The 14687-nt window shown below is 42.6% G+C and overlaps 1 protein-coding gene across 4 annotated transcripts in view; it reads left to right on the forward strand.

The window, feature by feature from the left end:
• The window catches only part of ADCY1 (adenylate cyclase 1), a 175123-nt gene that overhangs the window by 143731 nt on the left and 16705 nt on the right, over positions 1–14687 (forward strand). For 3 of the 4 annotated variants that reach the window (XR_015946465.1, XM_035101384.3, XM_088654458.1), the window contains exons 17-19: positions 3943–4041; positions 5268–5382; positions 7435–7559. Coding sequence is in view for 2 of the 4 variants with exons in the window: in XM_035101384.3 (XP_034957275.1) it covers positions 3943–4041; positions 5268–5382; positions 7435–7559 (339 nt within the window). In the remaining 2 variants the exon portion in view is untranslated. Of the gene's footprint in view, positions 1–3923; positions 4042–5267; positions 5383–7434; positions 7560–14687 lie in introns of all 4 variants that reach the window. The other variant, XR_015946466.1, reaches the window with a different exon arrangement.

Raw genomic sequence — 14687 nt, forward strand, 5'->3', positions numbered from 1 at the left:
AGTTAGAATCATAGAATCATAGAATCATAGAGTTGGAAGAGACCACAAGGGCCATCCAGTCCAACCCCCTGCCAAGCAGGAAACACCATCAAAGCATTCCTGACAGATGGCTGTCAAGCCTCTGCTTAAAGACCTCCAAAGAAGGAGACTCCACCACACTCCTTGGCAGCAAATTCCACTGCCGAACAGCTCTTACTGTCAGGAAGTTCTTCCTAATGTTTAGGTGGAATTTTCTTTCTTGTAGTTTGAATCCGTTGCTCCGTGTCCGCTTCTCTGGAGCAGCAGAAAACAACCGTTCTCCCTCCTCTATATGACATCCTTTTATATATTTGAACATGGTTATCATATCACCCCTTAACCTTCTCTTCTCCAGGCTAAACATACCCAGCTCCCTAAGCCGTTCCTCATAAGGCATCGTTTCCAGGCCTTTGACCATTTTGGTTGCCCTCTTCTGGACACGTTCCAGCTTATCAGTATCCTTCTTGAACTGTGGTGCCCAGAACTGGACACAATACTCCAGGTGAGGTCTGACCAGAGCAGAATACAGTGGTACTATTACTTCCCTTGATCTAGATGCTATACTCCTATTGATGCAGCCCAGAATTGCATTGGCTTTTTTAGCTGCTGCATCACACTGCTGACTCATGTCAAGTTTGTGGTCAACCAAAACTCCTAGATCCTTTTCACATGTACTGCTCTCAAGCCAGGTGTCTCCCATCCTGTATTTGTGCCTTTCATTTTTTTTGCCCAAGTGTAGTACTTTACATTTCTCCTTGTTAAAATTCATCTTGTTTGCTTTGGCCCAGTTGTCTAATCTGTTAAGGTCATTCTGAAGTGTGATCCTGTCCTCTGGGGTGTTAGCCACCCCTCCCAATTTGGTGTCATCTGCAAACTTGCTCAGGATTCCCTCAAGCCCATCATCCAAGTCATTGATAAAGATGTTGAACAAGACTGGGCCCAAGACAGAACCCTGTGGCACCCCACTAGTCACTACTCTCCAGGATGAGGAGGAGCCATTGATGAGCACCCTTTGGGTTCGGTCAGTAAGCCAGCTACAAATCCACTGAATGGTAGCATTGTCTAGCCCACATTTTACCAGCTTCTTTACAAGAATACCATGGGGCACTTTGTCAAAGGCCTTGCTGAAATCAAGATAGGCTACATCCACAGCGTTCCCTTCATCTACCAGGCTTGTAATTCTGTCAAAAAATGAGATCAGATTAGTCTGACATGACTTATTTTTCAGGAACCCATGCTGACTTTTAGTGATCACAGAGTTTCTTTCTAGGTGCTCACAGACTGTTTGCTTAATGATCTGCTCTAGAATCTTTCCTGGTATTGATGTCAGGCTGACTGGGCGGTAATTGTTTGGGTCCTCTCTTTTCCCCTTTTTGAAAATAGGGACAACATTTGCCCTCCTCCAGTCTGCTGGAACTTCGCCTGTTCTCCAGGAATTTTCAAAGATTATTGCCAGTGGTTCTGAAATCACCTCTGCCAGTTCTTTTAATACTCTTGGATGTAGTTCATCTGGCCCTGGAGACTTGAATACATCTAAACTAGCCAAGTATTCTTGTACTACCTCCTTACTTATTCTGGGCTGTGTTTCCCCTGCTGAATCATCTGCTCCATATTCTTCAGGTCGGGCGTTTTTTTCTTTCTTGGAGAAGACTGAGGCAAAGAAGGCATTGAGGAGTTCTGCCCTTTCTCTGTCCCCTGTTTGCATTTCACCATCTTCTCCTCTGAGTGACCCCACTGTTTCCTTGTTTTTCCTTTTGCTACGGACATACCCATAAAAGCCCTTTTTGTTGCTTTTAACCTCTCTGGCGAGCCTGAGTTCATTCTGTGCTTTAGCTTTTCTGACTTTGTCTCTACACGTGCTGGCTATATGTTTGAATTCCTCTCTGGAGATTTCCCCCCTTTTCCATTTTTTGTACATATCCCTTTTAAATCTTAACTCAGTCAAAAGTTCTTTAGATAGCCAGCCTGGCTTCTTTAGGCACCTTCCATGTTTCCGTCTCATTGGTATTGCCTGAAGTTGTGCTTTTAATATCTCCCTTTTAACAAACTCCCAACCATCATGAACTCCCTTCCCTTTTAGTATTACTGTCCATGGGATTTCACCCAGCGTTTCCCTAAGTTTTCTGAAGTCGGCTTTCTTAAAGTCTAGAATTTGGACCTTAGTATGCTTGGTTGCTCCTTTCCGCTGGATAATAAACTCCAGAAGAGCATGGTCACTCCCACCTAATGATCCTGCCACTTCTACCCCACTAACCAAGTCATCACTATTGGTTAGGACCAGATCTAAAATGGCTGATCCTCTTGTTGCTTCTCCCACTTTCTGGACAATGAAGTTGTCTGCAAGGCCAGTGAGGAATCTGTTCGACCTTATGCTCTTGGCTGAGTTTGACATCCAACAAATATCAGGATAGTTGAAATCCCCCATTACTACTATCTCACTTCCTTTGGAATGCTTGGCCATCTGTTCCAGGAAGGCATCATCTGTGTCCTCAGTTTGGCTTGGGGATCTATAGTAAACTCCCACAATGAGATCACTGTTGTTTTTCTCTCCCTTAATTTTGACCCAGATACTCTCAATTTGGCTTTGAAGTTTTAAATCCTGGATCTCTTCACAGGTATACATATCCCTAACATATAAAGCTACTCCTCCTCCTTTCCTGTTTGGTCTATTTCTCTTAAATAGATTGTATCCCTCTATTACTACATTCCAGTCATGAGACTCATCCCACCAGGTTTCAGTGATGCCTATTATGTCATATTTAGTTTGCTGTACCAAGAGCTCAAGTTCATCTTGTTTATTTCCCATGCTCTGTGCATTAGTATACAGACATTGAAGACCGTTGATCATTCCCCCATGTCTCTTATTTAAGGATATTTTCGTCCCACCACTAGGTCTGCATGCTGCTTGCTCCATTTGGTCCTTGACATTCGGATGATCATCTTCAGCATTTGATAGACTCCTACCTTCAGGACCACTGTCTCCCTCCCCCACATAAGTCAGTTTAAAGCCCTCCTGATGAGGTTTTTGAGTTTCGTGGCAAAAACATTCCTCCCAACTTTTGTGAGGTGCAGTCCATCACTTGCCAGAAGTCCATCTTCAAGAAACTGCAGACCGTGATCTAGGAATCCAAACCGTTCCTGTTTGCACCATTTGCGAAGCCAGTTGTTCACTTCCCCTATTTTTCCCTCTCTCCCTGGGCCATGTCGTTCAACTGGGAGGACAGAAGAGATGACAATTTGTGCATCTAATTGCTTCAACTTCCTGCCCAGAGCCTCATAATCATTTTTGATCTTCTGTAAGCTATGGCTTGCAGTGTCATTGGTTCCCACATGCACCAAAAGGAAGGGGTATTTGTCGGTGGGTTTTATGATTCCTTGCAGCCGTTCTGTTACATCTTTGATCTTGGCCCCAGGTAGACAGCACACCTCTCGAGACATCTTGTCAGGCCCACAGATTACTGCTTCTGTACCCCTCAGTAGGGAATCCCCAATCACCACTACTCGCCTCTTCATAGGCTTGGTTGGGATTCTTCCATGTGCTGTCCCTTCCAAGGTTACCTGCATATTCCCAGAGGACTGACTTGGTTGCTCGTCTTCATATTCCTCATCAACTGTGATGAGGGAGAGATCCTCAGGTGGAGTCTGTTTCTCGTCTTCCATGAGCACGATTAATTGTAAGATTAATTGTGCAGTAAAAAATAACAAATTCTTACAATTTAGGCCTATTACAAATCACATCAGGATATTGAAAATCTTATCAGGTATCTTGAAAATGACCTAGCGTCTCATTATGAGCTCACTTAAGTCCTTAAGAAATTAGTTGTAAATGTGAGACAGCACAAAGGCTTGGAAATGATACACAAAACTTTTCTTTCTTGCCTAAAATATTATGTAATGTTTAACAGTTTTATGTTTTAAACAAAGCTTATGGACAAAGAATATTATAAAGACATTGAAAAAATCAAGACGATTGGCAGCACATACATGGCAGCTGTGGGACTTGTACCAACTACTGGCACCAAGGTAATGTGTTTTTACTTCTTCATGCCTTCTCTAAGCGTTTTCACAAATGATGCTAAGAATGCTATTAGAACTCATTTAGGCTGGTATACTTTTATACTAACGGATTGCTCAGATTTAGGAAACCGGAAACAGGAAGCAAGGCAGGAAGCCTCTCTTGGAGAATTCATAGGTCTGTTTGGCCTGTGAGTTTTTCAACAGAGACCTGTTCCAGTTCAGGAGGCTACAAGATTTCCCCTAAGAACCTGAGGTTTTATATGGTGCTGCTGTCCAAAGGAAATGAGGGCAATGGCCTGGTCCGAGTGCACAGTGTTCAGATAGACTCAGAGCAGCTTCTTCCACCCTGAATATTTGATGGTCCCCTTCCAAAAGTTGGCCAAACCCTTCAGATACCAGCCAGAAAAGAGTGAGACTGTCCTGAACTATTTGAGACCTTTCTCGGTAAATATCCTCAAAATCCTTCCCTTAGTTCCCTCTGAGGATTTGGGGGTTCTCAATTAATGGTGTATTTTTTCAGTGGTACCACTAATATTGGAAACCCACGAACTCTTTGAGAGTAATAATAGCATTAAATGGTGAAAATAAACACAACTCCACGAATGTAACACCTAACAAGCTATTAGGCTCCATTTGGGATGCATCTCACTTAATCTTATGATTGTGGAGTATCATTAATAGATATCCTCACAAGAAGATATAACTGTTAATGGCTACTAGCCATGAGGCCTGTGTACTCTCTCCGTTGGCAGGGAGTTCAATGGTCACCAGGTGAAAAGATCAGGAAGGGGCATTATGGGGACCTGCAGCAGCAGCAGCAGCAGCAGCAGCAGCAGCAGCAGCAGCAGCAGCAGCAGCAGCAGCAGCAATTCCTCCAGTCAAAGTGGTTGAGTCGGCCCCTGTGGGGTGAGGCAGTCTAGCTGTTGGTAAATCAGGCCTCTATGTGTGGGGCCCATGGCCACCATCCTTATCCATAGTGGGGCAGGTCTTGTGGAACAGGAAGGGGTTCTCAAGCCATCTGGAGGTCTCAGAGAAAATGTTGTTAAGACAGACACTTTGTATGATTTTTCAAAAATAGTAATGTGCTTCTTGTTTATTTTTTTGTTTTAAAATGTGCTTTTAACTTAATAGCTTATTGTGTTTTAAGCCACTTGATTTCACTTCAGAGAATGACAGGGAAAGCACATGAACAAATAAATAATGTCTAACCTTTTTTTATAAAAAAAATCTAGGCAAAGAAATCAGTTTATTCCCATCTCAGTACACTGGCTGATTTTGCAGTAGAAATGTTTGATGTTCTCGATGAAATTAACTATCAGTCTTACAATGACTTCGTTCTTCGGGTTGGTAAGTCATATTTTTCAGGAATTAGGGGTTGAGTGGTTGGTTTTGTAGCATGCCCTTGATGATGTTTTAGTGGTGAATTTATACTGGACCACCCACACTCACTGTTGCTGTATTTGTTGTTCTGCAATGCTCCCCCTCTTTTTGAGCCTGATAAGACGACTGGGCGTAAAAGACGACCCTCAACTTTTCCAGTTAAAATATAGAGTTTGGGATATACTCGTCGTATAAGAAATACGACCTGGAGTATAAGACGACCCCCAACTTTTGAGAAGATTTTCCTGGGTTAAAAAGTAGTCTTATACGCAGGAATATACAGTAATTGTGGTATGAAAAGTGACAGGACATAAATGTACTTCTGACAAAGCAGTATGGCCACCCTGAAACTTTTACAGGAGCAATTGGTTTTGAAAGAGTGATTTTATATTGATCATGAATGCTCAATAAAAATGATGTCTGGGTGGGCCCTAATTCTGTATGGCTGCTGTTGCTGGGGCTGATGCCAGAATTCACGGCAGAGGTGTACAAACAGAAGAACTTTTGAAATAATATTGAAGTGTTATGCAGCACAATCTAAACTATGTTCTTTTGCATGTCTAGACTCCTGGGAAACAATCCTACACAGCTTTGGGTGTGCATGAGTTTATAAATCTGTAATATAAACAAGCTACTGATAATTTAATTGGAAACAAGGAAGGGAAAATTAGAAGAAAATCACTTCTCAGAACAGGAATTTCAGACTTAGTCACATGGCTGGGACAGGGATCCAGAGATAGGGAGAAGTTCACAAGCAGCAAAGAAAGGGGCATCACTTAGAAACATCTTAAAAAACATTAAGCCGTTCAGAATTGCTTTTCAATAAACAAATTCCCTAGATGCTCTCTTATTAAATGCTTTGAAGACCTGGCTTTTTAAGATATTAGGTTCTCATTGAAGAAGCACCAGACACGAATCCGCTCTCATGTCATTTCCCTCCCTCTGCTACAGCCACCACCCTCTGTTAGTCGCATGACAATGCCACTCACAAATGGATACCCAGCGCAGCAGAGGCAGTTGCTAGATGGGGCAGAAGCCGTGCTCTGGCCTCCCTCTGCTGCTTATTGGCCAGGAGGGAGAGGCGGTAGTGAGGTCAGCCCCCCCCCCCCCCAATGCAGACACACCAGAAGGACCATCCCAAGTGGGAGAATAGGGGCATTTGATGGCTTTTGAAACGTGTTGGTGGGAAGGAGGTATTGGTCTGCTTGGGGGGGGGGGTTGTGTCATGAATTATGTGTTTTGTGATTCCATTTTGTTTTGTTCTTATGTTGTGAACTGCACTGTGATCTTCAGAAGGGAAGTACACAAATTTAAATAATAATAATAATAATAATAATAATAATAATAATAATAATGTGACATGAATTGTCATTCACAAGTGACAAGAAATGAGATTCTGACAAAGCATCAGAAAGAACTTTCTGACGGTAGGAGCTCTTAAACAGTGGAACAGACTCCCTTGAGAGGTGGTGGACCCTCCTCCCTTTGAGGCTTTGAAGCAGAGGCTGGAGGGCCACCTGTCATGGATGCTTTAGTTGAGATTCCTGATTGCAGAGGGTTAGACTAGAGGACCCTCAGGGTCCCTTCCAACTCTACGATGCTATGATTCTACCTGTAGCTATCAAAGTGACAGCTTAATTGTGTGAATAAACAATTTGTGGTATCAAAATATGTATAGTAATTTACGGCACCAAATGATGTCTCTGTCTGTCCCAGAATCTATGGCCAAGCTCCTGGAAGGTGTGAAATAGTAGCAAAGAAAATGCCTGTGAGCATGTGCCATTTCATTTACCCTCTCCAGGTTCGGTCTACTTAGGAGTAAGTAGCTCAGCTTCCAGTCTGATGGTTTATCTTCTAAGAAATCTTGAGCCTTAGCACATCTTATTAAAAAAACACTGCAGGAAAGGGAAGTGTACAAATGGGGAACATTCTGTTTAGCACCGGCTATGCTTTGTAGATATATGAAATAGATATTGGAGCAAACATTAAATAAAGGAATGGCCACTGTTCCCTTTCCAGGTATTAACGTGGGCCCTGTAGTGGCTGGGGTCATTGGTGCCAGAAGGCCGCAGTATGATATCTGGGGTAACACTGTAAATGTTGCCAGTAGAATGGATAGTACTGGAGTGCAAGGTAAAATTCAGGTGAGTGTTTTCATAATCCTTCAAAACTACATCAGTCTATATCAGGCATCCCCAAACTTCGGCCCTCCAGATGTTCTGGACTACAATTCCCATCATCCTTGACCACTGGTCCTGTTAGCTAGGGATCATGGGAGTTGTAGGCCAAAACATCTGGAGGGCCGCAGTTTGGGGATGCCTGGTCTATATAGAAGAGCTAAACAGTGGCTTCCTTTTCAGGCTACTTGTGAGGTTCCACTGTTAGGAGTCATACTACTTACAAGTAGGACCCTGGCCAGAGACACATGCCCGACTGGCATGTCCTCTCCCACCTGGTTAATCATTTGGGAGCTTCAAAAGCTTTCTTCTGTCTGAACATCACAGCAACTGATGCCAACAGACATCAGCACACTCAGGGATCTGCAGAGTGTTCGCAGTTTGCGTTACAGACCCCAGCAACTCAGCATTTGGCTAATCTACTTCATTTACATATAAACACCACAGAGCATTGCAACATGGCTCCCTCTCTAGCATCAGACAGCAAAAAGAAAGAACAAAGGACAATAATAATAATAATAATATAATAATTTATTATTTATACCCCGCCCATCTGGCTGGGTTTCCCCAGCCACTCTGGGCGGCTTCCAACCGAATATTAAAACAGTACAGCATTAAACATTAAAAACTTCCCTAAACAGGGCCGCCTTCAGTTGTCTTCTAAGAGTAAAATAGTTACTTATTGCCTTGACATCTGCTGGGGGGGTGTTCCACAGGACGGGTGCCACTACCGAGAAGGCTGGTTCCCTGTAACCTCACTTCTCGCAATGAGGGAACCTCCAGAAGGCCCTCGGTGCTGGATCTCAATAGTCACACTTCACAGAACACAGTAACACAAACATCCTGTCTCCGTCACGTCCCACTCTGTGGAATGAAAACATACAGCGTCATGTGATAAACAACAATCCCATGACTGCAGACGCGGGGAATGAATCTCCAACAACCTCTCCCAATTCATGAACTGTGTTGCAGTCATCAGTGTAACTGCAACAACCATACATATGTCATACATACAGTATACCCCTATATAGCCCGTTCCACCCTTGGAACTACCTGCAACTGGCCTGGCCTTGGGCCTTACCATCTTGCACTTCTGACTAGTCTTGGCGCCATAGCCCTTCTGACTATCAGGAAGTCTCACACTTGGCTTTGTTGGAACTTGAACCCTAGCCGTGTTCCTTTCTGAGGAATCAGTGTTAGCACACATGGCCTTTGGATGCGATTTAGCTTCCTTCTCCAAGGAAACAGCCTTTGGGTGTGGTTTCCCGTCCCTTGAGGACAAACCCTGTACCCCTTTCAAGACTTTGGGCTCCAAGACCTGTGTCGAGCCACTAACCACAGCTAAATCTGCAACAGCTATCTTAGCAAACTCCTGAGCATACCAGGCAGGCATTTCACCCCTCCTGATCTGCGCATCTGGCGCATCTCCTCCACTTTATCAGTGGAACTCACCTCAGTGTTAGCATCAGCAGCAGAGCCTTCTGCAGTGGGGTAGCCTTGGAAAATACCCTTGTTTCACTGCTCTCAACAGCTTTAGTGAGCAACATCAGCTTGGTATGAGGCCTTAGTACTCTGTACAAGCCTCCATACCACAGGAAGAATCTATGCTCCCTGCCTCTTTTTCCGGGTTTATCTTGTCACAGTTCCCATCAGAAAACTTTTCTGACACTGACTCTGTTTCTTTACCATCAGAAACATTGTCACCAATAGGGTGCCTTTCTAGGATACCCATACTGTCTCCCCCGTTGCTTTGTCCTCGAACACATTTAGAACACCTGCCCATCTTCGTGTTAGGCACCAGCAATCTGGGAGCTTCATGCTTACAACCTGCATGAAAAACATGGTTGACAGACAAAACATTACATGTCTTTTGAACCATTCCACCACCCCCTATGTTTACATTATAACATAGCAAGAACAAGCCATTTACACAATAAACATCATAATGCAAAATGTCGCTCTCGTTCTTCTGGATGGTTGCGTTCTGTTTACAGCCTGAAATAGAACAGTCGCACTGCGTCAGCTGGAATGCCATCCACATGCTGCGATTCCGACCTGGAATGAAAAACACGTTAAACAACAAAACACGTTTCAGTTCCACTGGTCCAGGTGCTATGCACCTTCTTCTTTTTTTATTCAATTTTTATTCAATTTTCTTTTTCTATCATTACATACATCTCATATTCATACCATTTATATTACATTCCCTCTCCCCTCCCCTCCTGGGCTTCCCCCAACTTCCACTTCTGCTTTGTTTTTCCCTTATTACACACTGCTGTTTCTTAAAAAATACACTATATTATTTCTTTATCTTCTACATATTTTTTGTTAGTAAAGGTGTGAGTGTTTAAATCCTGCCATCAAGTTTGGAAGAGAAATAACATCCTTGGAAGTACATTCATTTTTATAGTTGCAATTCTTCCCATTAGAGAGAGATTCATCCTATTCCATATTTCCAAATTTCTTTTAATTTCATGCCAAGTTTTTTACATAATTATCTTTTAAAATGTTTATATTTTTTTGTTGTTAGCCATACTCCTAGATACTTTGCTTTTTTGTATGCTTCTATCCCTACCATCTCTATTATTTCTTTCCTTTCCGATTCTTTAGGGGTTTTTTTAATAGCAATTTGGTTTTGCTTTTATTTCATTTAAATCCTGCCACTTGACCAAACTCTTGTATTATATTCATTACTTTTGGGAGAGCATTTTTTGGATCTTCCACAGTTATTACCAAATCATCCGTGAATGCTTTCAATTTATGCTCATTTTTCTTTACTTTTATTCTTACTAATTCTCTATCTCCTCTTATTCTTCTTGTCAGAACTTCCAGTACCAGAACGAACAACAGTGGTGACAATGGACATCCTTGTCTTGTTCCTTTTTGGATATTGCATTCATCCGTTATCACCCGATTTACAATTATTTTTGCATTTTGTTCTGAATAAACAGCTTGCATTCCCCTATTGAAGTTTACTCCAAACCCCATCTCCTCTATCACCTTCCTCATGAAGCTCCAAGAAACATTATCAAATGCTTTTTCTTCATCTATAAACATTAATGCTGCTTTTCCCCTCATTTCTCACTTCCAGGTGTTCTATAATATTCAGTACATTTCAAATATTATCTTTAATTTGTCTGCCTGGAAGGAATCCAGATTGATCATGATGAATAAAATCTTTTCGAATTTTTAAAATCATTTTGGCCAAACAAATGCAAACAATTTGTAATCATTGTTTAATAATGAAATCAGCCTATAATTTTTTACCAATGTTACATCTGAATCCTGTTTTGGTATCAAAGTTATATAGGCCTCTTTCCATGTTTCCCAGACTTCCCCCGTTTTCAAGGCCTCATTCATAGTATCTTTCAAAGGGTTCACAAGGTGCTCACTCAGTTTTTTGTAATATTTGACTGTTATTCCATCTGGCCCTGGGGACTTCCCTACCCTTGTTTGGTTTATTGCTTCAATTACTTCTTGGGATAAAATTTTCATATTTAATATCCTCATTTGCTCCTCTGTTATCTTTGGTAGCTTACTATTTTTAACATAATCTTCTATCATCGTGAAATTTTCTGGTCTTTTTTACCTTTTGCTTTCTCAGTTGTTCTGCTGTTAAGCTTTATCCGAGTCACATAATTGTTTTGTTCACTTTTTCGCAATTGCCGTGCCAAAAGTTTCCCTGGTTTATTAGCATTTTCAAAAAAAAAAATCTGTTTTGTTTTCTTAATTTTCCATGCTATATCCTCATTAATTACCGTAGCATGTTGTGATTGCAATAATTTTATCGCCTGTTTTGCTGTTTCTTTATTTGGTACTCTTATTAAGTTCTTTTTCCTTTTCTGCTATTTTATTTAAGATCTCCTTTTCTTCCCTCTTATCTTCTTTTTAATTGAATTTAGTTGGATGACTAGGCCTCTCATCACCACCTTGCTAGCACCCCAGACTATTTAGAGTTTAGTTTCATTATTCAAATTTTGTTCAAAATATTCTCTTACTGTATTTTTTATCTTTTCCCAAAAAACTTTGTCATCCAATATTTCTTCATTCAGTCTCCATCGAAAGGTGGACTTTTTGTGAGTGTCTTTTTGTATTTCCATAATTATAGAATTATGATCTGACAATGTTCTTGGATCTATTTCAATTTTTTTAAATTCTTGACTCCAATTCCTTAGAAACCCAAACCGCATCTAGTCTGGCACTGCTTCCATGAACATGAGAGGAAAAAGTGAACTGTTTTTCAAACAGGTGCTTAACTCTGCAGATATCCATCAATTTTACTGTTTCTATCATTTCAAAAAAAGTTTTGGGAAGCCTACCTTCTTTCGTGTCTTTTTTCTTGATCGCCCTATCCTTCTCTAGTGATGGGACTCCATTAAGGTCCCCCATCACTATCATTTTCTCATCTGCAAAATCTAGTAATTCTGTTTCTAACTCTTGGAGGGGGGGAATGATTTATTCTCATTTGGCGCATAGATCCTTACCAAAATTATTTTTCCTCATGGAACTTTAATTCGGACCATCAATTTTCTCCTCTTCTCATCCTTTTGAATTAATTGTGGTTCAAGTGCATGTTTTATGTACAAAGCAATTCCACGTTTTTGAAAATGTCTGATGCAATATATTGACTCCCTAATCTCTTATTAATCAAAATTTTCATAGAATCATAGAGTCATAGAGTTGGAAGAGACCACAGGGGCCATCCAGTGCCAAGCAGGTAACACCATCAAAGTATTCTTGACATATGGCTGTCAAGTGTCTGCTTAAAGACCTTCAAAGAAGGAGACTCCACCACACTCCTTGGCAGCAAATTCCACTGCAGAACAGCTCTTACTGTCAGGAAGTTCTTCCTAATGTTGAGGTGGAATCTTCTTTCTTGTAGTTTGAATCCATTGCTCCATGTCCGCTTCTCTGGAGCAGCAGAAAACAACCTTTCTCCCTCCTATAAATGACATCCTTTTATATATTTGAACATGGCTATCATATCACCCCTTAACCTTCTCTTCTCCAGGCTAAACATACCCAGCTCCCTAAGCCATTCCTCATAAGGCATCGTTTCCAGGCCTTTGACCATTTTGGTTGCCCTCCTCTGGACACATTCCAGCTTGTCTGTATCCTTCTTGAACTGTGGTGCACAGAAATGGACACAGTACTCCAGGTGAGGTCTGACCAGAGCAGAATACAGTGGTACTATTACTTCCCTTGATCTAGATGCTATACTCCTGCTGATGCAGCCCAGAATTGCATTGGCTTTTTTAGCTGCTACATCACACTGCTGACTCATGTCAAGTTTGTGGTCTACAAAGTTTGTGGTCACATGTACTGCTCTCAAGCCAGGTGTCTCCCATCCTGTATTTGTGCCTTTCATTTTTTGTTGCCCAAGTGTGGTACTTTACATTTATCCCTGTTAAAATTCATCTTGTTTGCTTTGACCCAGTTTTCTAATCTGTTAAGGTGATTTTGAAATGTGATCTTGTCCTCTGGGGTATTAGCCACCCCTCCCAATTTGGTGTCATCTGCAAACTTGCCCATCATCCAAGACATTGATAAAGATGTTGAATAAGACTGGGCCCAAGACAGAACCCTGTGGCACCCCACTAGTCACTTCTCTCCAGGATGAAGAGGAGCCATTGATGAGCACCCCTTGGGTTCCGTCAGTCAGCCAGTTACAAATCCATTGAATGGTAGCATTGTCTAGCCCACATTTTACTAGCTTCTTTACAAGAATATCATGGGGCACCTTGTCAAAGGCCTTGCTGAAATCAAGATATGCTACATCCATTCTGTATTTTAGAATTTCTGTTTTGTTGGAAGCCGCCCAGAGTGCTGTTATACTACAGCAAGCAGCAGCAGAAAATAATTCTCTATTACCACCAAGGCAAAGGGTGAAAATAATACTAAAAGCAGAGATAAACCTTTACAACTAATATATTACCAAAAGCTTGAGATATATTTATTCTGGCCCTTTAGGGTTAACTATGAAGGCGGCAACAGGGACCCAGGTGGCGCTGTGGGTTAAACCACAGAGCCTAGGGCTTGCCGATCAGAAGGTCAGTGGTTCGAATCCCTGCGACGGGGTGAGCTCCTGTTGCTCAGTCCCTGCTCCTGCCAACCTAGCAGTTCGAAAGCATGTCAAAGTGCAAGTAGATAAATAGGAACCGCTACAGCGGGAAGGTAAACGGTGTTTCCATGTGCTGCTCTGGTTTGCCAGAAGCGGCTTTGTCATGCTGGCCACATGACCTGGAAGCTATACGCCGGCTCCCTCGGCCAATAATGCGAGATGAGCGCGCAACCCCAGAGTCGGTCACGACTGGACCTAATGGTCAGGGGTCCCTTTACCCCTTTACCTATGAAGGCAGCAAGCAGAGCTCTCCTGGGAGGGTGTACCACAGAAAAGTCCCTCTTTGGGGAATTCGCTTTTATAGAGAGAGAATGTGCCATAGAATTCAGACTTCAAATACCAGAGCTGCTCCAAACCCCCCCCCCCCCCGGAATAACCACGGGAACAATGTGAAGGTGCAAGGGCATTCTTTCCCCTGTAGGTGCAAGGGCATTCTTTGCCCAAGAATCCCTCTGGGAAAAAGCACATCTTCCTCCTGCAGCATCATTAGCCAGGAAGCAGAGGAGTGTCTTGCCACCATCACTAGGAGCAATAGGAAAGAAAGCTTTTTGTTCAAAGTAAAAATGATGATGGAAGCATCTTGGCCACCTTGCATAGGTAAAGGGGCCCCTGACTATCAGGTCCAGTCGTGTCCGACTCTGGGGTTGCGGCGCTCATCTCGCTCTATAGGCCGAGGGAGCCGGCGTTTGTCCGCAGACAGCTTCCGGGTCATGTGGCCAGCATGACAAAGCCGCTTCTGGGAAACCAGAGCAGCACACGGAAACGCCGTTTACCTTCCCGCCGGAGCGGTCCCTATTTATCTACTTGCACTTTGATGTGCTTTCGAACTGCTATTTGGGCAGGAGCTGGGACTGAGCAACGGGAGCTCACCCCGTTGCAGGGATTCGAACCGCTGACCTTCTGATCAGCAAGCCCTAGACTCTGTGGTTTAACCCACAGCACCACCTGGGTCCTTGCCACCTTGCAAAAAAAAC

This window comes from Zootoca vivipara, chromosome 11 (assembly GCF_965207765.1).
Source record: "Zootoca vivipara chromosome 11, rZooViv2.hap1.1, whole genome shotgun sequence".
Classification (NCBI taxonomy): domain Eukaryota; kingdom Metazoa; phylum Chordata; class Lepidosauria; order Squamata; family Lacertidae; genus Zootoca; species Zootoca vivipara.